This window comes from Plecotus auritus (assembly GCF_963455305.1).
Source record: "Plecotus auritus genome assembly, chromosome: 6".
Classification (NCBI taxonomy): Eukaryota; Metazoa; Chordata; class Mammalia; order Chiroptera; family Vespertilionidae; genus Plecotus; species Plecotus auritus.
In genome coordinates this window covers 87,092,380-87,112,268 of record NC_137773.1, presented here as the reverse complement: position 1 = coordinate 87,112,268, position 19,889 = coordinate 87,092,380, and the positions used below count along the sequence as shown (strand labels likewise).

General features: G+C 48.3%; 1 protein-coding gene across 1 annotated transcript in view; it reads left to right on the top strand.

Annotated features, from left to right (window-relative positions):
• The window catches only part of LOC308252325 (complement C3-like), a 34,277-nt gene extending 15,956 nt beyond the window's left edge, over positions 1-18,321 (top strand). The window contains exons 20-41 of the mRNA XM_080676729.1: positions 372-514; positions 604-816; positions 3,074-3,140; positions 3,236-3,322; positions 4,016-4,219; positions 4,668-4,743; positions 5,050-5,209; positions 6,188-6,286; positions 8,524-8,680; positions 10,404-10,567; positions 12,101-12,259; positions 12,405-12,464; positions 12,572-12,659; positions 12,772-12,823; positions 14,736-14,823; positions 14,928-15,020; positions 15,904-16,009; positions 16,226-16,315; positions 16,531-16,614; positions 17,742-17,825; positions 17,916-18,051; positions 18,137-18,321. Of these exons, the coding sequence (XP_080532855.1) occupies positions 372-514; positions 604-816; positions 3,074-3,140; positions 3,236-3,322; positions 4,016-4,219; positions 4,668-4,743; positions 5,050-5,209; positions 6,188-6,286; positions 8,524-8,680; positions 10,404-10,567; positions 12,101-12,259; positions 12,405-12,464; positions 12,572-12,659; positions 12,772-12,823; positions 14,736-14,823; positions 14,928-15,020; positions 15,904-16,009; positions 16,226-16,315; positions 16,531-16,614; positions 17,742-17,825; positions 17,916-18,051; positions 18,137-18,278 (2,552 nt within the window). The 3' untranslated portion in view covers positions 18,279-18,321. The remainder of the gene's footprint in view (positions 1-371; positions 515-603; positions 817-3,073; positions 3,141-3,235; positions 3,323-4,015; positions 4,220-4,667; positions 4,744-5,049; positions 5,210-6,187; positions 6,287-8,523; positions 8,681-10,403; positions 10,568-12,100; positions 12,260-12,404; positions 12,465-12,571; positions 12,660-12,771; positions 12,824-14,735; positions 14,824-14,927; positions 15,021-15,903; positions 16,010-16,225; positions 16,316-16,530; positions 16,615-17,741; positions 17,826-17,915; positions 18,052-18,136) is intronic.
• The last annotated feature ends 1,568 nt before the right edge of the window (positions 18,322-19,889 follow it).

The window sequence follows — 19,889 nt, the reverse complement described above, 5'->3', positions numbered from 1 at the left end:
AGAAAGCCAGTTCCCATTCAAGCTAGCCACCTTCCACTCCCCAGTGACCACAAAGGCTTTGGGGCTACCATTTTGGGGAGCACAGATGGACCCTTCAGTGAGGCTGACTTGCTTTGCTCCTCCACCTCTATCTCTGAGTAAAATTCCAAAGAAATCACTAAATCCTGGCAACTCCCAGCTACCACTATCATTTGTAATTCATCACCATCAACATTCTCTAGTCTATGGGCTTCTACCAAAACAAGCTGAGCTCGGAACAGCTCCCGTGTCAGGGGTAAGCCTTGAGAGGCAGGGACTTGGAGCTGAACTTGGACCCTGTCCACCCTGCCCATCCCCTACTCCTGACACTCACGTTCTGTTCCCCTGGGCAGGCATCTGTGTGGCTGACCCCTATGAGGTGACGGTGGTGCAAGATTTCTTCATTGACCTGCGGCTGCCCTACTCTGTGGTTCGTAACGAGCAGGTGGAGATCCGAGCCGTCCTCTACAACTACCGGGAAGCAGATACGCTCACGGTGGGTCCTTGGAGCAGGAGAGGCACGAGGGGAGACCTGGAGAGGGGACCATGGTGCATGCCCCTGACCTGATACTCTCTCCCTGGCAGGTGAGAGTAGAAATGCTCTACAATCCAGCCTTCTGCAGCATGGCCACTGCCAAGAAGCGTCACCAGCAGACTGTATACATCCCTCCCAAGTCCTCGCTGGCCGTGCCTTATGTCATTGTGCCCCTGAAGACTGGCCTGCAGGAGGTAGAGGTCAAGGCCACTGTCTATCAGCACTTCATCACTGACGGTGTAAGGAAGACCCTGAAAGTCGTGGTGAGTCCTTGGGGCACCTGCTGCCTCTTGTCCTTCAGGAGGGACTCTTGCTCTCCCTGTGCTGTCAACTCAGTTCGAGCCCCAGGCTCTGAGACACTAATACTGTCCGTGTTCATCTTAGGAAAGTTAGGAGTCCCAGAAGTGTGAAAGCAGGGCTGTGTGAGGCAGGGGAGACATTCTTCTGCACATAAAGTTCTAAGGGGGTGCCCCAAACCTCAGCAATAAAGATAAAAAATTGTTTTCATTAAACTACATTTTAATATCAAATATGATTTTTTTAACACATTTCAGTATAGGAGTTTTGCTTTGACTTTAAAAATTTGGGGGAAACATATTTCACAGACCAAACTTTGTAAAGCAAAGTTTGGTCTGTGAAATATAGGATATAGGAAAGTTCTACTTTTGAAAATGTATGTTTTTATTGATTTCAGAGAGAGGATGGGAGAGGGAGAGAGAAACATCAATGATGAGAATCATTGATTGGCTGCCTCCTGCACGCCCCCTACTGGGGATACAGCCTGCAACACAGCCATGTGTCCTAACCTGGAAGGGAACCCTGACCTCCTGCTTCATGTGTCAACACTCAAACACTGAGTCACACCGACCAGGCAGCAAAGTTCTGTTTTTACCAGTGATTTCAAAATTTTTAAATTCTTTTGAGTTTATTGAGCTAAACGGACTAACATGTGTTGGGGAACAAGATCTCAAATGTTCCATTACCTGTGAATTTTAGCCTTAAAATATACATTAACAGTTACATTACTACTGTTTCCCACAGTTTGGAACGCTTTCAAATATAATAAGAGATAGAATCATCAGTAAAAGGCTTTTGTCATTTTTTTTCTCTTGTGAATATTTTTATCACTATTTTTTTATTGTTTAAAGTATTACATATGTCTTCTTTTTCCCCAGTTGACCCTCCCACCACACACGCCCCCAGGACAAGCCCCCACCGCCCCAGTGTCTGTGTCCATTGGTTATGCTAATATGCATGCACACAAGTCCTTAGGTTGATCTCTTACCCATCCCCTCCCCTGCCTTCTCTCTGAGGTTGGACTGTCTGTTCAGAGTTACTTTGTCTCTGGATCTATTTTTGTTCATCAGTTTATGTTGTTCATTATATCCCACATACGAGTGAGATCATGTGATATTTATCTTTCTCCAACTGGCTTATTTCACTTAATGCTCTCCAGTTCCATCCATGCTGTTGCAAATGGTAAAAGTTCCTTCTTTTTTATAGCAGCATAATATACGATTGTGTAGATGTACCACAGTTTTTTAATATACTCATCTGCTGATGGGCACTTAGGCTGTTTCCAAATCTTAGCTATTGTAAATTGTGCTATGAACATAGGGGTGCATATATCCTTTCTGATTGGTGTTTCTCTTGGTATATATTCCCAGAAGTGGGATTACTGGGTCAAATGGGAGTTCCATTTTTAATTTTTTGAGGAAATCTCCTTTTGTCATTTTAAAAAATATTTTAAAGCAGAACAAATTCATAAGCAATATTACTGATATTTTATTTATTCATTTATCTAATTTTAAAATAAAATACTTTGATAACATTTATGAGGCTCATACTCCAGTTCTGTTCTACAAGCTGTGTGACTCTGGGCAAGTTACTTCAGCTCTCTGTTCTCCAGTTTCCCCATCTTCATAAGTTTGTGTTTTGTTTTGTTTTAAGATGTTTTAATTGATTTTGAGAGAGAGAGCAAAGAAGAGGGAGAGAGAGAGAAACATCAATGTGAGAGTAATATATACATCGGCTGCTTCCTGTGTGCCCTCTACCTGGGATCAAGCCTGGAACCTGGGCATGTGCCCTGACCTGGAATCAAACCAACAACCTTTCTGTGTACAGGACAAGCCCAACCAACTGAACCACACCGGCCAGGGCCCGTTTCCCCATTTTTAAAATGGGAATGATAATAGCGGTACCCTAAATGAGTTAACCTGAATAAAGAAAGCTTCTGGGCACATAGGAAGATTTTAAAGGCTTTGTTGTTTTATTATTATTAATTTATAATGTTGTTATTAAATCATACCAGAGTATGAGGTAGATGCTTGTATTGCCTCCTCCCTATAAGGAAGGAAGCTGAGACACAGAGAGGTTAAGTAACTGGCTCCCAGTCACACAGCTAAGACTGGCAGATGCCATCTAGGCTACAGTAATCCCCAGAACAGTGTCCTGCTGACCAGCTGTGGCTCTGTCTGTCCTTTTATTCACCCAACTCCCCCTTCCCTCAACACTGTCCAGCCTGAAGGAATCAGAATGAACAAAACTGTGGCCGTTAAGACACTGGATCCACAGCACCTGGGCCAGAGTGAGTCAGCGCAGGAGTGGGGGTGAGGCCTGGGTGGTGTGCAGGGTCTGGTGAAAGGAGGCTGGTGCCAAGAGTGTCTCCCATTCCATCAACAGACGGTGTGCAGCGAGTGGAGGTCGAGGCTGCAGACCTCAGTGACCAAGTCCCTGACACAGAGTCGGAAACGAAGATCCTCCTGCAGGGTGAGATGCCCTTGGTCCAACCCCATGGGGCCCAGGAAGGTGTGGGAGCCATGACCCCCGAAGAGGGCTCCCGGTTCCATCAACTTCCGGGAATATTGAACCATGGTGCCTCTCTCCTTCTTGTGTGCTAGAACTGCCTCTCCTTGGTGTGTTCGCAGAAGGCTCCAGGCAGTACTTAGCTTCTGCTGGTAAAGAAGCTTAAATGAGAAGTGGTAGAGTTCAACAACAGAAATTCTGGAACTAATTGCCCAGGACAGAGGACTGGGGCGAGAAGGCACAGGAAGGAGCTAGCAAAGCACCTTGCAAGCTCTGAGATCTTAGGTGTGAGATAGAGACTCTTGGTTTCCTGATCTGTGATGAAGGCATATAGTGGTACCTGTTTCGAAGGGTTGTTGGGAAGGTTAAATGAGATACTATATAGTGTTCTCTTAGAAGAGAGCTTGGCAAATGGCGTTAAGCGTGGTAGACGTATTCATGACCATTGATCCTGGAATTATGTTACCACTGGTGGAGCATGAGGACCCGGGGACAACCCCCCTAACCCCCGCAGTCACATGCCTCCAGCCACCAGCTGTCCCAGACTCCCTCTTTGGCCCTGGCTGGTTGGAGCCTGAGTAGGCTGGGTCAGCCCCGGCCTTCTTCACCCCACAGTGGGTCTCGTTGCCTGAACGCCATCCTTCCTCCTGGCTGCAGGGACCCCAGTGGCCCAGATGGCAGAGGACGCCATCGATGGGCAGAGGCTGAAGCACCTCATTGTGACCCCCTCGGGCTGTGGAGAGCAGAACATGATCGGTGTGACGCCCACGGTCATCGCGGTGCACTACCTGGACCACACTGAGCAGTGGGACAAGTTTGGCATTGACAAGCGGCAGGAGGCCCTGGAACTCATCAAGAAGGGTATGTCCCCTTCCCCTATTGGATGCTCCCACTCTGAGGACCCCTCTGAGCTCTTTCCTCCTCTGAGGCCCCACCCCCTTGAGGCCCTGCCTCTTCCCTGAGAGCTCCTGCTCTCCCCTCTTTGAGACCCTGGCCCCTCTGAGTTCCTTCTCCCACTGAACCGCCCTGAGAGCCCTTCTGTCTCTGAACCCCCTCTCCTCTGAGAAGCCCTTACCCCTCCACACGCTGATCCCTGCACCCTTTCAGAGTCCCTCCACCGCATAAGCTCCCCTCCCCTCCAGACATTCCTCCTGGTCCTTAGCCCCCTCTTTCCTCTCTGAACCTCACCTTCCCCCTTCACAGAATCCTTGTTCCCTCTCTAAGCCTCTCTCCTTCCTGGCATACCCACACCAGCCACTGCCTCCACTCAGCCCTTGCTCCTCCAGCGACACTTCTCTCTTCCTTGCAGGGTACACGCAGCAACTGGCCTTCAGGCAACCCAACAAGGCCTTTGCGGCCTTCCTGCATATGAAGTCCAGCACCTGGTGAGCCTGCCCATCCTTGTCCCTGCACACCTTGTGCAGGGCCTGGGCGCTGGCCTGGGGTGATCTAGGATGGCTTCACCCACACAGGTCTGTGCCCTGGACCCCGCCTCCTTCAGAGTCAAGGTGCCCACTAGCTGAGTGTCCTACCGACACTAAGCACTGCCTAAAAGCAACGTTGGGTTCTGAGACCTGACACGGAAAACTGGGCACACCTGAGAAGGCCCGCCCCTCTCTGCTCCTTGTTTGGCTGGGATGGCAGTCTCTGGATGCAAAGCCAATTGGCTCGTGCTCTGTGCCCACCCCCAGGTTGACAGCCTACGTGGTCAAGGTCTTCTCTCTGGCAGCCAACCTCATCGCCATCGACTCCGAAGTCCTCTGTGGGGCTGTCAAGTGGCTGATCCTGGAGAAGCAGAGGCCTGATGGAGTCTTCCAGGAGGATGGGCCCGTGATACACCAAGAAATGATTGTAAGAGGCCGGGATTCAGGGAAGGCTGGGGAGAGGAGTGCCTGAGTGCCTCAGCATGGACAGGAGACTGGCTCCATCTGTCATTTGCCCAATTCCCAGCGTGGGATGGACAGAGAAATAAAGGAGCAAGGAAGGTCACTTCTCCTTTGCAAAAACCAGAGACCTCAGAGTCCAGTGCAAAATGGAAGTTCCCTAGCCCCCCATTGCTTTGGAAAAAACAAACAAACACAACAACCTAAGAAGTCCTTAGAATTATGGTTCTCCAGGCCAACAGCATCAGCATCAGCTGCAAGTTGGTTAGAAATGGACATTCTTGGGCTGAATCCCAGATGCACAAATCAGAAACTTTCGGGGTGGGGCCTAGGAATTGGGGTTTTAATAAACCCCCGACTCCAGGTAATGCTGACATGTGCTCACGTAGGCAAACCATGGCCTCAGCCTGACCTTTTGGGTTTCCAGCCTCACAGCCTTCCCCCTCCACACTCCATCTATACTGCCTGGCGCCTTGCTCCCGGGCACAGGGCCTTTGCACATGCTGTTCCCACTGCCTGGCATGTTACCACTGCCCTCTTTGATGGTTGAGTCCTACTCACTCTTCAGATTGTGGCTCCACCTGTCATCCCTCGGGGACAGCTTTCCAACTGCCCTGACCAAGACACACCCCGCTATCCATTCTCACGGCGCAGCACTCATCAGTTTGTAACGATATATCTGTTGAGGTGGTTGGCTCATGCCTGTCTCCCTGTGAGACGGGGAGCTCCATGAAGGCTGGAGCCATCTTACCCACAACACCAGCAACATTTACAGAATGAGTGAGTGAATGAATGACTACTAGAGTATGGCCCTCCTGTGAGACACTGGGGAGAGACCCACTCCTGCCCTGCCCTGCCCCGCTGATCCTACGGGGGGCGGGGGGGTGGTGGTTGACATGTGGGGCACACAGGTGACCCCATCCTTACTTCCTGCTCCACACTCTAGGGTGGCTACAGGCATGCTGAGGAGAAAGATGTGTCCCTCACAGCCTTCGTTCTCATCGCGCTGCAGGAGGCTAAAGATATTTGCGAGGGACAAGTCAACGTAAGTGTGCCCTCCCTCTCCCCCTCCCCACAACTCCTATGCAGGCACAGCCATCGTGGAGGTTCTGTAATCATGGCATCTGCTTTGTCCTGTGGTTTTGAGAGTTGGTTGTTTGACCTTTAGCTTTCCAAGTGGGGGACTCCAGGATCCCAACTTCACCAGCTGCTTCTCCCTCCTCAGGACCCCAGAAATGAGAAGGAGGAGAGGACGGCTGTTACCTTTAAGACCAAGGGCAACCCAGGCCTTTCTGGTTCAAACTTGCAGATTTGAAAGAAATCATGGTAGAAAAGAGACAGCTCTGGGGGATGTGGGGATGACAGATCTAAATTTAGATCATAACTCTCAGGCACTTGCCCTTCCTGGGCCTCAGTGTGTGCATCTGTAAAATGGGTATAATAATTTTTGTATTTTTTAGGACTCTCTAAGTTGTTCTAGATGTAACACACATGTGAGCTACATTATGCAAAAACACAGGGTAGGGCAAAAGTAGGTTTACCGTTGGGTATGCGTAACTCAGAGTTTATTGTTGTATTATTATACATTAATTATTGTATTATTTTATGTACAAACAACTATAAACCTACTTTAGCCCCACCCTGTAGATGGGGGGTGGTAATTTTAAGAATCTAAGAATTTATCAAGTGCAAGGATGAAAGGAACCTTGGGGACTTGACCAGGATGCTTTGTTCCTCTTTCCTGTGTCCTTTATGCCCTTTTTGCCCAATAATTCAGCTTTCCTGCCACCCAGCCTACCTGGCAGGACATAATTGCCTTCCCTGGGGAAATTCCTAGACCAAGGCTAGATCTTCCAGATTCTTAGGAAACGATTCTGATTGGCTCAGCCTGGGTCAGGTGATCACTCCTGGATCAATGAGCTGAGACCTGGACAAATATGACTGTTCCACTGTGGCCATGTCAGTGACAGGAAGGAGAAGGTCCTACAAAAGTCAAGGGTGGATATAGGAGAACAGAGGGCAGGCAATAGGATTAGTTTCTACTACAACATAGTGACATTTTCTCCTACAACACAGCACCCTTAAAACGGAGGGTGGTGTAGGCTGTGGAACTAGACTGCTGGGGTTCAAATAAAGAGCTTGCTGGAATTAGCTTGATAACACCAATGGTTAGTATTTCAGGAATATTGCAAGTTGATTGTTAAACGCAATCATTATTAAATATTAAAGTATATAAACTTACCTTTAAATAAATTAAACTAAACGCTACACATAAAAACAAAGGTAGTAGCCCTGGCCAAGTAGCTCAGTTGGTTGGAGCACCATCCCATTATGCCAAGGTGCAGTTCGATCTCCAGTTGGGGCACATACCAGAAACAACCAATGAATGTATAGATAGGTGGAACAACAAATTGGTCCCTCTTTCTCTCACTGCCTCTCTCTCTCCCTAAAAATCAATTAAGAAAAAAACAACAAAGAAGGTAGTAAACCCTCAAAACTCATCATTTCTTAATTATTTTACTACCTTTTATCATTATCCATGCTCTTGAGGTTATTTATGTCTGTCGTACCTATATGGTGGACATACTATATAATCTCTTCCCAATTTTACAGTCAGTGACTCCATGCTGGTAGGTTGAAATCAGCCATGGTTGTATTTACACTATAAAAACAGCAAACTCTACAAAGCATATCTACCTCTGCACCTCATCTCATGGGTCTCAGTATTCTCCGCTGTGCAGTAGGGATGATGATGAAAATAAAACCTACCTCATAGGATTTTGAGATGAAATGAGTGGATATGTGACTGGCACATAGTAAGTGTTAGCTACAGTGATGATGATGATTAGATAATAGGTGGACCTAGTGGTGTGCTAACCCTGGTGCCTATTTGGGGCATCTCTTTCCCACTCTGTGTTAAGGTATGTCACACTGGTAGCTTGAAATTGGCCATGGCGGAGGTATTTACACCACAGTCATTGGCAATCAATAAACCAGCTCCTCTAACCCCCACCTCCTGCACTGACAAGACAACTGGTTATGAAATATTTACTAGCACACCATTGGTATACAGACTGCACCAGGAACATAATAGGTACTCAGTAACAGAGCAGTGCACAGTGGCTAAACTGTCTGGGGAACCCTTAAAAATAAACAGATCCAAGACAAATATGTACCAAGGCCAGAAACATTGTGCCCAGGAAGTGGTGATTATGTGATCCTTGCCAGCTCTCTGGGGCAGCAGTGCCCACTTGACCAGAGTACCCAATCTTTTTCTCATAGAGCCTTGGGGGCAGCATCAATAAGGCCGGAGACTTCCTTCAAGCACACTATAGGAACTTGAAGAGACCATATGCTGTGGCCATTGCTGGCTATGCCCTGGCCCAGTTGGGCAAGCTGGAGGGCCCTCTCCTCGACACATTTCTGAAAGCAGCCACAGGTGAGAGGCAGCCTGGCGGGCTAAGGAGAGATACGTGGCTGGGGGTGAGGGTGGCCATCTTAAGCTGGGCTGCATGGCTCCAAGCTGAGCTGGGATGAGTGGGTCTGGGTGTGAAAAGTCCTCATTGTAAATGACACGAAAGGCCCATTGCATGATTCAACAAGTATTTTTGAGTATTTGATATGACACAGGAGCAAGGACATGGGCTCTGACATCAGACAGATTCAAGTTCAAAATCAAATCATCCTCAGCCACATTCTCACTGTGTGATCTTGTACAATCCACTTAACCTCTATGGACATTGTGTATTAAACGATACCGACATCACAATATTGGTGCGAAGATTAAATGAGTGATATGGATAGAAGAAGGTCTAGCACATAGTAAGAGATCTGTCACTGATGTTGTTATTGCCTTTAGTATTATTAATAACATTACCATTATTTCAAGGGTTATTAGGATTAGATAAGATAATGACATAGGAATTTTAGCACAATAAGTAGCACATCGTGAGCACTTAATCACTGGTTCAAGTGATGACACCTTATCAGGTTTATGCTCACCTCTGTAACATATCTGAGTGTGTACTGAAGTAGTTTAACACAGAGAAGTTGAGTCTTGCTGTGTAAGAAGCAGCGCAGTGTGGGTGTCCCAAGTTGGTGGACAGCTCTCCTCTATATAGTGATGCAGGGATCCAGGCTCTATCTTCTCATGGCTCTGCCACCTCAGGGCCTCGGAATCCCTTCTATTAAAGCAGAAGGGGAAACAGTCAGGAAGACTGTGCAAGGGAGGTAGACCAGCCATGGAAGGGGCCCCATCAATGGCCCTACACATTCCATCAGCCAGAGCTCAGTTATGTGGCTAGACCTACCTGCAAAGTCCTCTGGGAGATGTAGTTCAACTCTGTGCCCAGGAAGAGGAGGGAATTACTAGCACACCATTGGTATACAGACTGCACCAGGAACATGATAGGTACTCAGTAACAGAGCAGTGCACAGTGGCTAAACTGTCTGGGGAACCCTTAAAAATAGACAGATCCAAGACAAATATGTACCAAGGCCAGAAACATTGTGCCCAGGAAGTGGTGATTATGTGATCCTTGCCAGCTCTCTGGGGCAGCAGTGCCCACCTGACCAAAGTACCCAATCTTTTTCTTATAGAGCCTTGGTGACTGTTTCTGTCATGAGCACTTCCTTAGGCACTTGGGATATCACAGTGAATATGGCATAGCCCCTGCCATCATGGCCTCACGTTCCAGTTGAGGGAAGAAATGAGTTAATAGATTTCTGTTGAGCATCATAGTGCTGGGACAGGAGGACCACATGATGCTTTAAGAGACAGAAGGAAGGGTTTCACTCTGTCTTGGGTGCCATAGAAGCCAAATTGTGCAGGTAGATAAGAATTAACCAGGGGTAGGTGTAAAAAAAGGTGCTTCAAGACAGGAGAACAGGATATGCAAAGGCTCAGAAGTAAGAATGAGCATGGCAAACGTAGAGAATCAGCTCCCATAGGTCAGAGAGGCTGCAGTTCAGAATTCAAATGGAAGAGTGAGGTTGATGAGGGAAGAGAGTAAGGCAAGAACCAGCAGACTTAAAGCCACAAATGTGGGCCAGGACACCTGAACACGATGAGGTCTCATACAAGCCTTTTTTCTGAGCTTTCTCTGAACTACTTCCAGGCTGGACAGAGCAGTGAGCATGGGGGCTGGTGTTCTCTCTTGTAGATAAGAACCGCTGGGAGGAGCCTGGCCATAAGCTCTACAATGTGGAGGCCACATCCTATGCCCTGTTGGCTCTGCTGCTGCTCAAAGACTTTGACTCTGTACCTCCTGTCGTGCGCTGGCTCAACGAGCAGAGATACTACGGAGGTGGCTATGGCTCCACCCAGGCAAGTGGTCCCACATCCCCCAGGCAAATGCATCCTTACCTCCTCTGGCCTGACTGGCCTCCCAGGGAAGATGCTGAGACCAAGAGAAACAGTTGATTGAAATGAAGTTGAGGTTTTTGTTTTGTTTTCGTTGCAAATCTATCTATAGATTCTAGAATAAATTCTGGATGCCCCAAGCTGTGTTTTGGGCCCCCTTTTCCTCCTCGTGTCCAGATCACGTTCTCAAGGCCCAGGTTCAGGGGTGAGCCTCTCTCTCATGGGTTCTAGACCATGTTTCCAGTTCCACCAGGCCTCCCATCTTATCCTGTTCCACTGGTGGGTTCTAGGCCAATTATCAATTATTATAGGGAATCATCATCTAGAACTCCCTCTGGCGGGTTATAGACCATGCACTCAGTTCCACGAGGCTCCCAGTGTTACCTTGTCTTACTGTGGGTTCTGGACCATGTTCTCAGCTTTCTGGAGAATTATCAAAGCCTGCATCTCTCCCTGCTGGGTTCTAGACCCATGGTTTCAGCAACCTCAAGTCTAGCAACCTCAGGCTTCAGTTTGATCCCCTTTCTCTCTGGTGGCAGTCTCAGATTTTTTAAAACATCCTCATCCAAGGATATGTTTATTGATTTGAGAGAGAGAAGAAGGGAGAGAGAGAAAAAACAACAACACATTGATGTGAGAGAGAAACATTGATGTGTTGCTTCCCATATGTGCCTTGACCGGGGATGGAACCTGCAAACTTTTGTTGCATGGGACGATAATTTAACCAACTGAGCCACCTGGCCAGGGCTCAGTGTCACTTTTGGATTCTAGATTATATGCTCAGTGTCCCCAAGCTCCAACTTTATTATTTACTCACAAATGGGTTCTAGATACATTCTCAGTGTCTCTAAACCCCTGTGTTAGACTCTTCTCTGGATGGGTCTAGACCACATTTTCAGTGTTGCTAGACCTTCAGTCATTTTTTTTTTTGGTAGCAGCTGTTGGCACGTTTTTATTGTATTTATTTTTTTTAATATTTTTTTTAATGTTGATAGTACTACACATATCTCCCTCCTCCCCCGCCCCGCCTGTTTTCCTTCTCCTCCCAGCCCCTACCACCCACCCCCAAGTCTTCATTACCTTATTGCCAGTATCCATGGGATAGGCATATTAGACCTCCAGTCTTACGCCTGCATTTTCTCATGTATCTAGACATGCTCAGTGTCTCCACACTCTGGTGTAAGCCTCTGTCCCTTGGAGTATTCTAGGAGATGTCCTCAGTGTCTAATGATTCCCAGTCTTACCCTTGTACCCTCTGGTCCTTTCTAGGTCACAGTCTTAGTGTCAGCATACCCTAGACTGATCCTCTCTCACTGAGAGAGTTCTAGAACATGTCCTCAGTATATAAAAACCCCCATTCTTATCCGCACCCCCTCTGGTACATTTTAGGCCACAGTCTCAGTGGCCCAGCTTGAAGCTGAAACTTTTCATCCCCCAGCACATTCTGACTGCTTTCTCAGTCTCTAAAATCACCTCTTTTTCTCTCATGGCTTCTAGGCCACTTTCATGGTGTTCCAAGCCTTGGCCCAATACCAGAGGGATGTCCCTGACCATGAGGATCTGAATCTGGATGTGTCCATTAACCTGCCCAGCCGCAGCTCTGCGGTCACATACCGCATCCTCTGGGAATCTGCTAGCCTCCTGCGATCAGAAACGGTACAGCTGCTTGGCCAAACCCTCCTCGCTCTCATCCTCCATGCCAGTCAGAGTCTGCAGGAGGCAGGAGGGAGGGAAGGTGACCATTGCAGCCGGGGGAAGGCTTGGCTCCCAACACCTTTTCTTCTCTCCCTACTCCCTGCAGACCAAGGAAAATGAGAAGTTCACATTAACAGCTAAAGGGAAAGGACAAGGCACCTTGTCGGTAAGGACCGGAGCCCACACCTGCTTTGCTCACCACCTTCTCTCAGCCCCGCTGCCCCAGAGGAACCATCTCCTTCCCAAGTCAAGTCTCCCCTCCTATCTCTCCAGGTGGTGACATCGTACCACGCCAAGATCATAGGCGGAACCCCTTGCAAGAAGTTCAGTCTCAGGGTTAACCTACAACCAGCCCCTGAAGGTAAAAGGAATAAAGACCCTATCTGGCACCCTTCCCACACTGCCATTCTAGTGTCTGTCCCACTCCTGAATCAGGACCTAGCCCTCCATCCTTCTGTCTTCTATGTTTCTAGTGAAGAAGCCTCAGGATGCCAAGAGCACCATGTTACTCAGCATCTGTACCAGGTAAGAGATGGGTCACTGAAATTCATCTCGCTCATCCCTCTGTCTAGCAAGACTTCCTGTAAATAACATCCGAGGTACCTACTACTCTCTGGGAATGTGTTGTGTGCGTAGTGCTGTGCTGAGCGCCCTCGAGGAGGTAGACAGCATGGCATGGTGGTGTGAGACTAGCCGTGACCACATAAGCTGAGACTGTGAAAAGTGATGTTGATAATCAACGAGGGAGATAACAAGTGTTACAGGAATTTTACATTATTATTATTTTTAAATTTTTATTTCTTTCAGAGAGGAAGGGAGAGGGGGGGAGAGATAGAAACATCAATGATGAGAATTATTGATTGGCTGCCTCCTGTACACCCTCTACTGGGGATAGAGCCCTCCACCAGGGGTTGTGCCCTGACCAGGAATCAAACCGTGACCTCCTGGTTGAGCCACACTCGCTGGGCTTATATTATTATTACTTTTTTTTTATCACAACATTGAAAACTCTCATATAGGTAGTTATAAAAGTATAGAGTAATGAAAAGTGTAGTTAGGATGAGTATTTTTTTAGTGCACTGTAATTTAAAAGGTCAGAACATTGTGCCCTAGCCGGTTTTGCTCAGTGGATAGAGCTTTGGCCTGTAGATTAAATGGTCCCTCTTTGATTCCAACCAAGGACACATGCCTGGGTTGCAGGCTCAATCCCCCCCAGTAGGGGGCGTGCAGGAGGCAACCAATCAATTATTCTCTCTCTTCATTGATGTTTCTATCTTTCTATATCTCTCCCTTCCTCGCTGAAATAAATTAAAAAGTAACATGTCAGAACATTGAGATTGAAGTTGGTTTTGATTTTTTGTGAAGCACTTATCCAAAGCCCTGTGGTTTGATCAGTGCCTCCTTTCTTCTCCGTAGCACTTACGATATGGAGCCAGCATCTGCTCTATGACACTGTGAAGTGTCATGTTCCCTTCTAAGTTTAGGTCAACTTCCCACATGTAATCCTCTGAGCTTTCGATGTCACCAGGTATTTAAGAGTTCCTTCACGGTGAAGTGTTTGCCAGTGTCACTTCCTCTGGGACATCATTTTTGGCCACAACCACTTACTTCATTTATGTTGAGGCCCTTGCCTTCACTAAGTGCCTCTGGCCCCATGGCAGTCTCTCCAAGGGCAGCAGGTCCACATTCCCACCATCTGCTGTTTCTTCTCTGGCTCCATTTAGGTGCTGCTGAAATTTCACTCCCGGTGTTACCACTCTCATTTCTGTGCTGCACTTTCATCTTTGCGAGCGATTCCCTTTCAATTGTCCATTTTGGTAAAATCTCACATGTTTTTTTTTTTTTTTTTACTGAGAGAGAAGGAAGTCACACAGCCACACAGGTGCTTGAATGACGAGTGCACGGTGACCCATCACTGACAGACTTTGAAAGAAGTGATGTGATTGGTCATTGATTGTAATGCTCATTTGTTTATGTAGTGATGGGTGGTCTGAAGAGCTGGCAACTAGATTTGTCTGTTAGGCATTTAGTCATTAATATATTGTGTTACTGGAATTAGACCCGTGTTGCTGAAAGACTGGTATTATTGAACTAGACCGTGATAATGGAATCATGCAAAGTGAGACCTGCCTGTACTCTTGTCTTCATTTTCTAGAAGAACTGGGGCCCAAAGAGGTGAAGTGACCGTCAAATGTCACATAGAGCTGGGATGTGAACCCATGTAGTTGGGCTTCAGAGGCTGAGCAGTTAGTCGCCTTAACCATTACACATCTTTCCTTTATTCCCCTTGGGGGGATGTTTCGTAAGATCTGACATCCTCTATGCTGCTGTGTGGGAACCAGAATCCTCTGTCACTGATCAGACCCCCTTGTCCAGGCACTGACCCCTAGGGCTAACCCCACCTGGGACTCAAACCCTCTCTCCCTGCCCCATCCAGGTACCTGGGAGACCAGGATGCCACTATGTCCATCCTGGATATATCCATGATGACTGGCTTTGCTCCCGACACTGCTGACCTCAAGCAGGTGTGAAAATCCTGGGCTCAGGGGCTAGGATTAGAGGGAAGGAGCCTGGGTCTGGAAGGGGATGAGGGAAGGAAGGGATTTTCACAAGCTCTTCCCTCCTCCAGCTGACCAGTGGCACTGACAGGTACATCTCGAAGTTCGAGTTGGACAACAAGGCCTTCTCCAACAAGAACACCCTCATCATCTACCTGAACAAGGTGAGGCTTCCATTGGGACCTTGACCCATAGGTCGCTGGCCTTTTCCTTCTCTATTGGTCTTTGTCTTAGAGTCCTCTGCTTGATCCATTCCTTCTAGAAGAAAAGAGGATGGGTTTTAAAAAAATGTTTTTTATTTTCATTTTTGCACTTTTAATTTTTATGGAATCCCAACCCTATAGAGCAATTGTAGAACAGTATAAAAAGTTCCATATACCTTTTACCCAGATTCATTAATTGTTAGCAATTTCCTCCAAAAATACACGTCTATCACATATACATACATGACTAAATGTCTCCCTTCCTTCCTTCCTTCCTTCCTTCCTTCCTTCCTTCCTTCCTTCCTTCCTTTTTTTCTTTCTCATTTATTTTCCCAGCTTTATTGAGATGTAATTGGCATATAACACTGTGTAAGTTTAAGGCATACAATACAATGATTGGATATATGTAATTTGGAAAATGATGACCACAGTAAGGTTAGTTAGCACATGTATCATCTCATAGTTTTAACGTGTGTGTGTGTGTGTGTGTGTGTGTGTGTGTGTGTTTTTGTGGTGAGAACTTTTAAGATTTACTATCTTAGCGGCTTTCAAATACACAGTGCAGTATTGATAACCATGGGATATTTGTAGGGGCACAGATAGCAATCCATTGGCCAGAATTCAACTTCGTGGTCACACCCAATGGAAAAGGAGGCTGAGAAGTGTAATCTAGCCATGAGCCTTGGAGAAAAAGAAAACAGATTTGTTGAACTGCTCATTAATCTTTGCCACTCCTCACCCCCCACCCATCCTCTCCATGTAGATCCCTCCTTGGTTCCCCGTTTCTCCTTATGTTGGACTCCCTCCCATGTCGCCCCACTGACTCACCTCCTCCTTTTCCCAGATCTCACACAATGAAGAGGACTGTATAGCCTTCAAAGTTCACCAGTACTTTAATGTGGGGCTTATCCAACCAGGGGCAGTCAAGGTGTACTCCTATTACAACCTGGGTGAGCAGCCAACCTCGGTCGGGCCTGGGGTCTGAGGGTCCCAAGGTTCTATAAGATGGGGTCCCAGGGCTTGGTGATTGGGGACCTGGGAGTCCCAGGGTTCCGGACCTGGCATCTCCAGATCTGAGGGACTGGAATTGGGAACCTGAGCCTCACAGGCATGGTCTTGGGTGGAGTCCTTAGCTCTCTGACACCTCCCACCCCGTCTTCCCACAGATGAGACTTGTACCCGGTTCTACCACCCAGAGAAGGAAGAAGGACTGCTGAGCAAAATCTGCCACAATGAAATATGCCGCTGTGCTGAGGGTGGGTGCACATGAGCCAGGAAGTGGCAGGCCACGCCTACTTGATGCTCCATCCCCCACCCCACCCCTTTCCATGATGGTGATGCAAGGGGCCCCTAAAGCCCACACTCAGGGGACACTAAGAGGGATGGGCCTGGGGCTGACCACACCCATGGGTGGCGGGCCCTGGGTGAGAAGTGGAGCTTAGATCATGTCCCCTGCCCACCCACCCCACAGAGAGCTGCTTCATGCACCATTCAGAGGACCAGGTTACCCCAGAAGACCGGCTGGACAAGGCCTGCGAGCCAGGAGTGGACTATGGTGAGGAGGGGGTGCGGAGACGCACGTGCAAGTTGATTGTGTGTGAGTGATGGTGTGTGTGGCTGCGGTTGTGTGGGTGAGACTATGTGATGGCAGGTGTGGTCATGGTTGTGTGTGTGACTGGCTGTGAGTGGCCACAGGTTCATGTGTTTCAGGCTATGGTTGTGGGTGACTAGTGTGTGTGTTATTAGAGGCCATGATTGCTGGGGAACCATGATTATGACTGGGCTGGGTATGTGCAAGAGTGTGAAAAAAGGTGGTTGTGAGTAGATGTGGTTGTGTGTGTATGTGAGAGTGTGTTTGAAATAGCTATGATTGTGTGATGGTGATAGTGGATAGGCATACTGTCCCTGTATATATGATGAGTTGTGAGTGGCTACAATTGTGTGCATGGCTGTAGGTGACTATGTGTGAGATGGTGTTGTGAGTGACTGTGACCATACAATGAGTGGCCAGATTATTATGATCTCTGAACACATAATAATCTGGTCACTCAGTGTGTGCGTGTGTGTGTGTGTGTGTGTGTGTGTATATATATATGTATATATATATATATATGTATGTATATATATATGTATATGTATATATATATATATGTATATATATACACACACACACATATATATATATATATATATATATATATATATATATATATATATATATTAGAAGCCCAGTGCATGAATTAGTGCATGGGTGGGTTCTGGCCAGCCTGGCCAGAAGGAGGGGACATGAGCAGTTGGTCAGTCTGCCTGCTGGTCGAACTCCTGGTCAAGGGGACAATTTGCATATTAGCCTTTTATTATATAGAATATACACCGAGTGGCCAGATTATTATGCATTCAGAGATCATAATCTGGCCACTCAGTGTATGTGGCTGTGTGTAAGAGATGGGTTGCGGGTGACAGTGGACAGGAGTAACTGTCCTTGTGAATGGGATGAGTTTTGGGCGGCTGTAACTGTGCACATGGCTGTGGGTGACTATGTGAGACAGTGGTTGTGTGATCCTGTGTGAATGCATGTGGCTGCTTGTGAAGCCATGTGCCCAGGTGCCCTTACAGGTAGGGTGCCCTGCTGTCAAGCCTGCCCATGACCCATGCTGGCCCTCCTTTGCCTGCCCCCCGCAGTGTACAAGACCAGCCTGCTCAGGAAGGAGCTGTCAGATGATTTTGACGAGTACATAATGGTCATCAAGCAGATCATCAAATCAGGTCAGCCCTGGGCTGCCTTCTGTCTTGCTGCCTTCCCCTCCTTTCTCCTGCTTCCTCCACCCCAGCTCAGCGTCCTTCTCTCCCCTCCAGGCACCGACGAGGTGCAGCCTGAACAGGAGCGCAGGTTCATCAGCCACGTCAAGTGCAGAGCAGCCCTGCAGATGCAGGAGGGGAAACACTACCTCATATGGGGCCTGTCCTCGGACCTGTGGGGAGAGAAATCCAAGTGAGTGCCCACCCTGCACATTGTGTGCTCGCCCCCCGACCCTTCCAGGACCCCTCCTGACCTTCCATGTGTCCCTCCTCCCCAGCATCAAGTACATCATTGGGAAGGACACCTGGGTAGAGCTGTGGCCTGAAGCGGACGAATGCCAAGACGATGAGAACAAGAAGCTGTGCAGGGACCTGGCCAGCTTCAGAGAGAACATGATCGTCTTTGGCTGTCCCAACTGAGCCCCATTCTGGACCCCCCCAATAAAGCTTCAGTTGTATTCCATGTGATCTCCCAAAGTCTGGGGTCTTCGTTAGAGAGAAAGCGACAGCCTGTTCCCTTGCTGCCTCACCTGCATCTCAGCTCAGTCCTTACTTGAAATCCCCAAGAATCTTATTTGCATTCTCGCCTGTGCACTGATGCCCTCACCACCCTCACCTGCAGCTCCTACCCCCTCACCTGGGTTCTCACCTACTTGCTTACTTGCCTTCTTACTGCATCCTCACCTGAATTTTTTCCACATTTTCATCTGAATCTTTACCTCCTCTCTTCCCTGCATTCTTGACTACATCCACCTGCATTGTTTTTCATCCCTACCTGGCCCCCACCTACATGTCTGTCCATAAACTTACTTATATCTTTACTTACATTTTCACCTGCATCCGCACCTGTTCTCATACTCCTCATTCGCAGCTCACTATCTCCAATGGCATTCTCACCTGCATCCGTTTTGTCCTCTAGGGCCTAGGCTCACCTCCCAGTCACCACTTTCTAGTTTGGCCTGAGCTGACTTCTCAATGCTTCTGGAGGACCCAGTGGAGAGGCTGTGCCCAGGAGGGGGCGGTAAGGGGCAGGCAGGGTGATATATCTGCTGGGTAGCCTGAGCAAGTGAGGGGAAGCATGAGTCAGCAGTTGAGGAGAGAGTGCTGGGGCTGTTGTGGTCATAGCATCACCAGAACTGAGTGGGGTGGCGGGTGGGGATGACTGCCACCAGGCTGAGTGGAACTACTGGTTGCAAAGTGAAACTGGGACTCCAAAGGCCTCACCTAGTCTCAGGGGTCCTCAAACTTTTTAAACAGGGGGCCAGTTCATTGTCCCTCAGACCGTTGGAGCACCGGACTACAGTTAAAAAAAAAAAAAATCTATGAACAAATTCCTATGCGCACTGCAGGCCCGGGACGAGTCGGCTGCTAAGCGGGACAGGCTGCGGCACCCGGCGGGCCGGATAAATGTCCTCGGCGGGCTGCATGTGGCCCATGGGCCGTAGTTTGAGGACGCCTGCATCCTCAAAGACTGTTGAGGGTGGGACCAAGTGCAGGGTTCTGGATCCGGTCATCATGGAAAAAACCCTACAGCCTGGAAGTCACCCCAGCACAGCCCCCTGGCCCTGGAGCCCCTGGTCCTAGAAACCACCTCCCAGTTCCAGGATTGTGGGGGAACACATTCACAGCCCAGCCCTGCTTCCTCCAACCCCCACTTGCCAGAGACTTCCATGGAGGGGAGACTCAAAGACCCTCATCACTCACTAGGTGTCCCACATGTCATCTGCCTGCTGCCCCCTCCCCCGATGTCCATCTTCTCATTTCTTTTCTTGCCTGTTTCCCCTTTCTCCTGCCCTGCGTCCACTGTCCTCATTTCCTTAATACCTGGGGTTGAGTGTTGCTTGAGCACCTATGGTTCTAGGCTGTGAACATTCTGAAGACAGCAGAGGGTTGATTTCAGACAGCGAGGAAAGGAGAGCAGGGCAACGTGAGCAGGCCTGCCTGTGATGGGGCCACCAGTAAAGGTCCTTTACATGAGGGATGGTTCATGTCCAGTGTGAACTTAGCCAGGCCATGGAGACCAGCCATTTG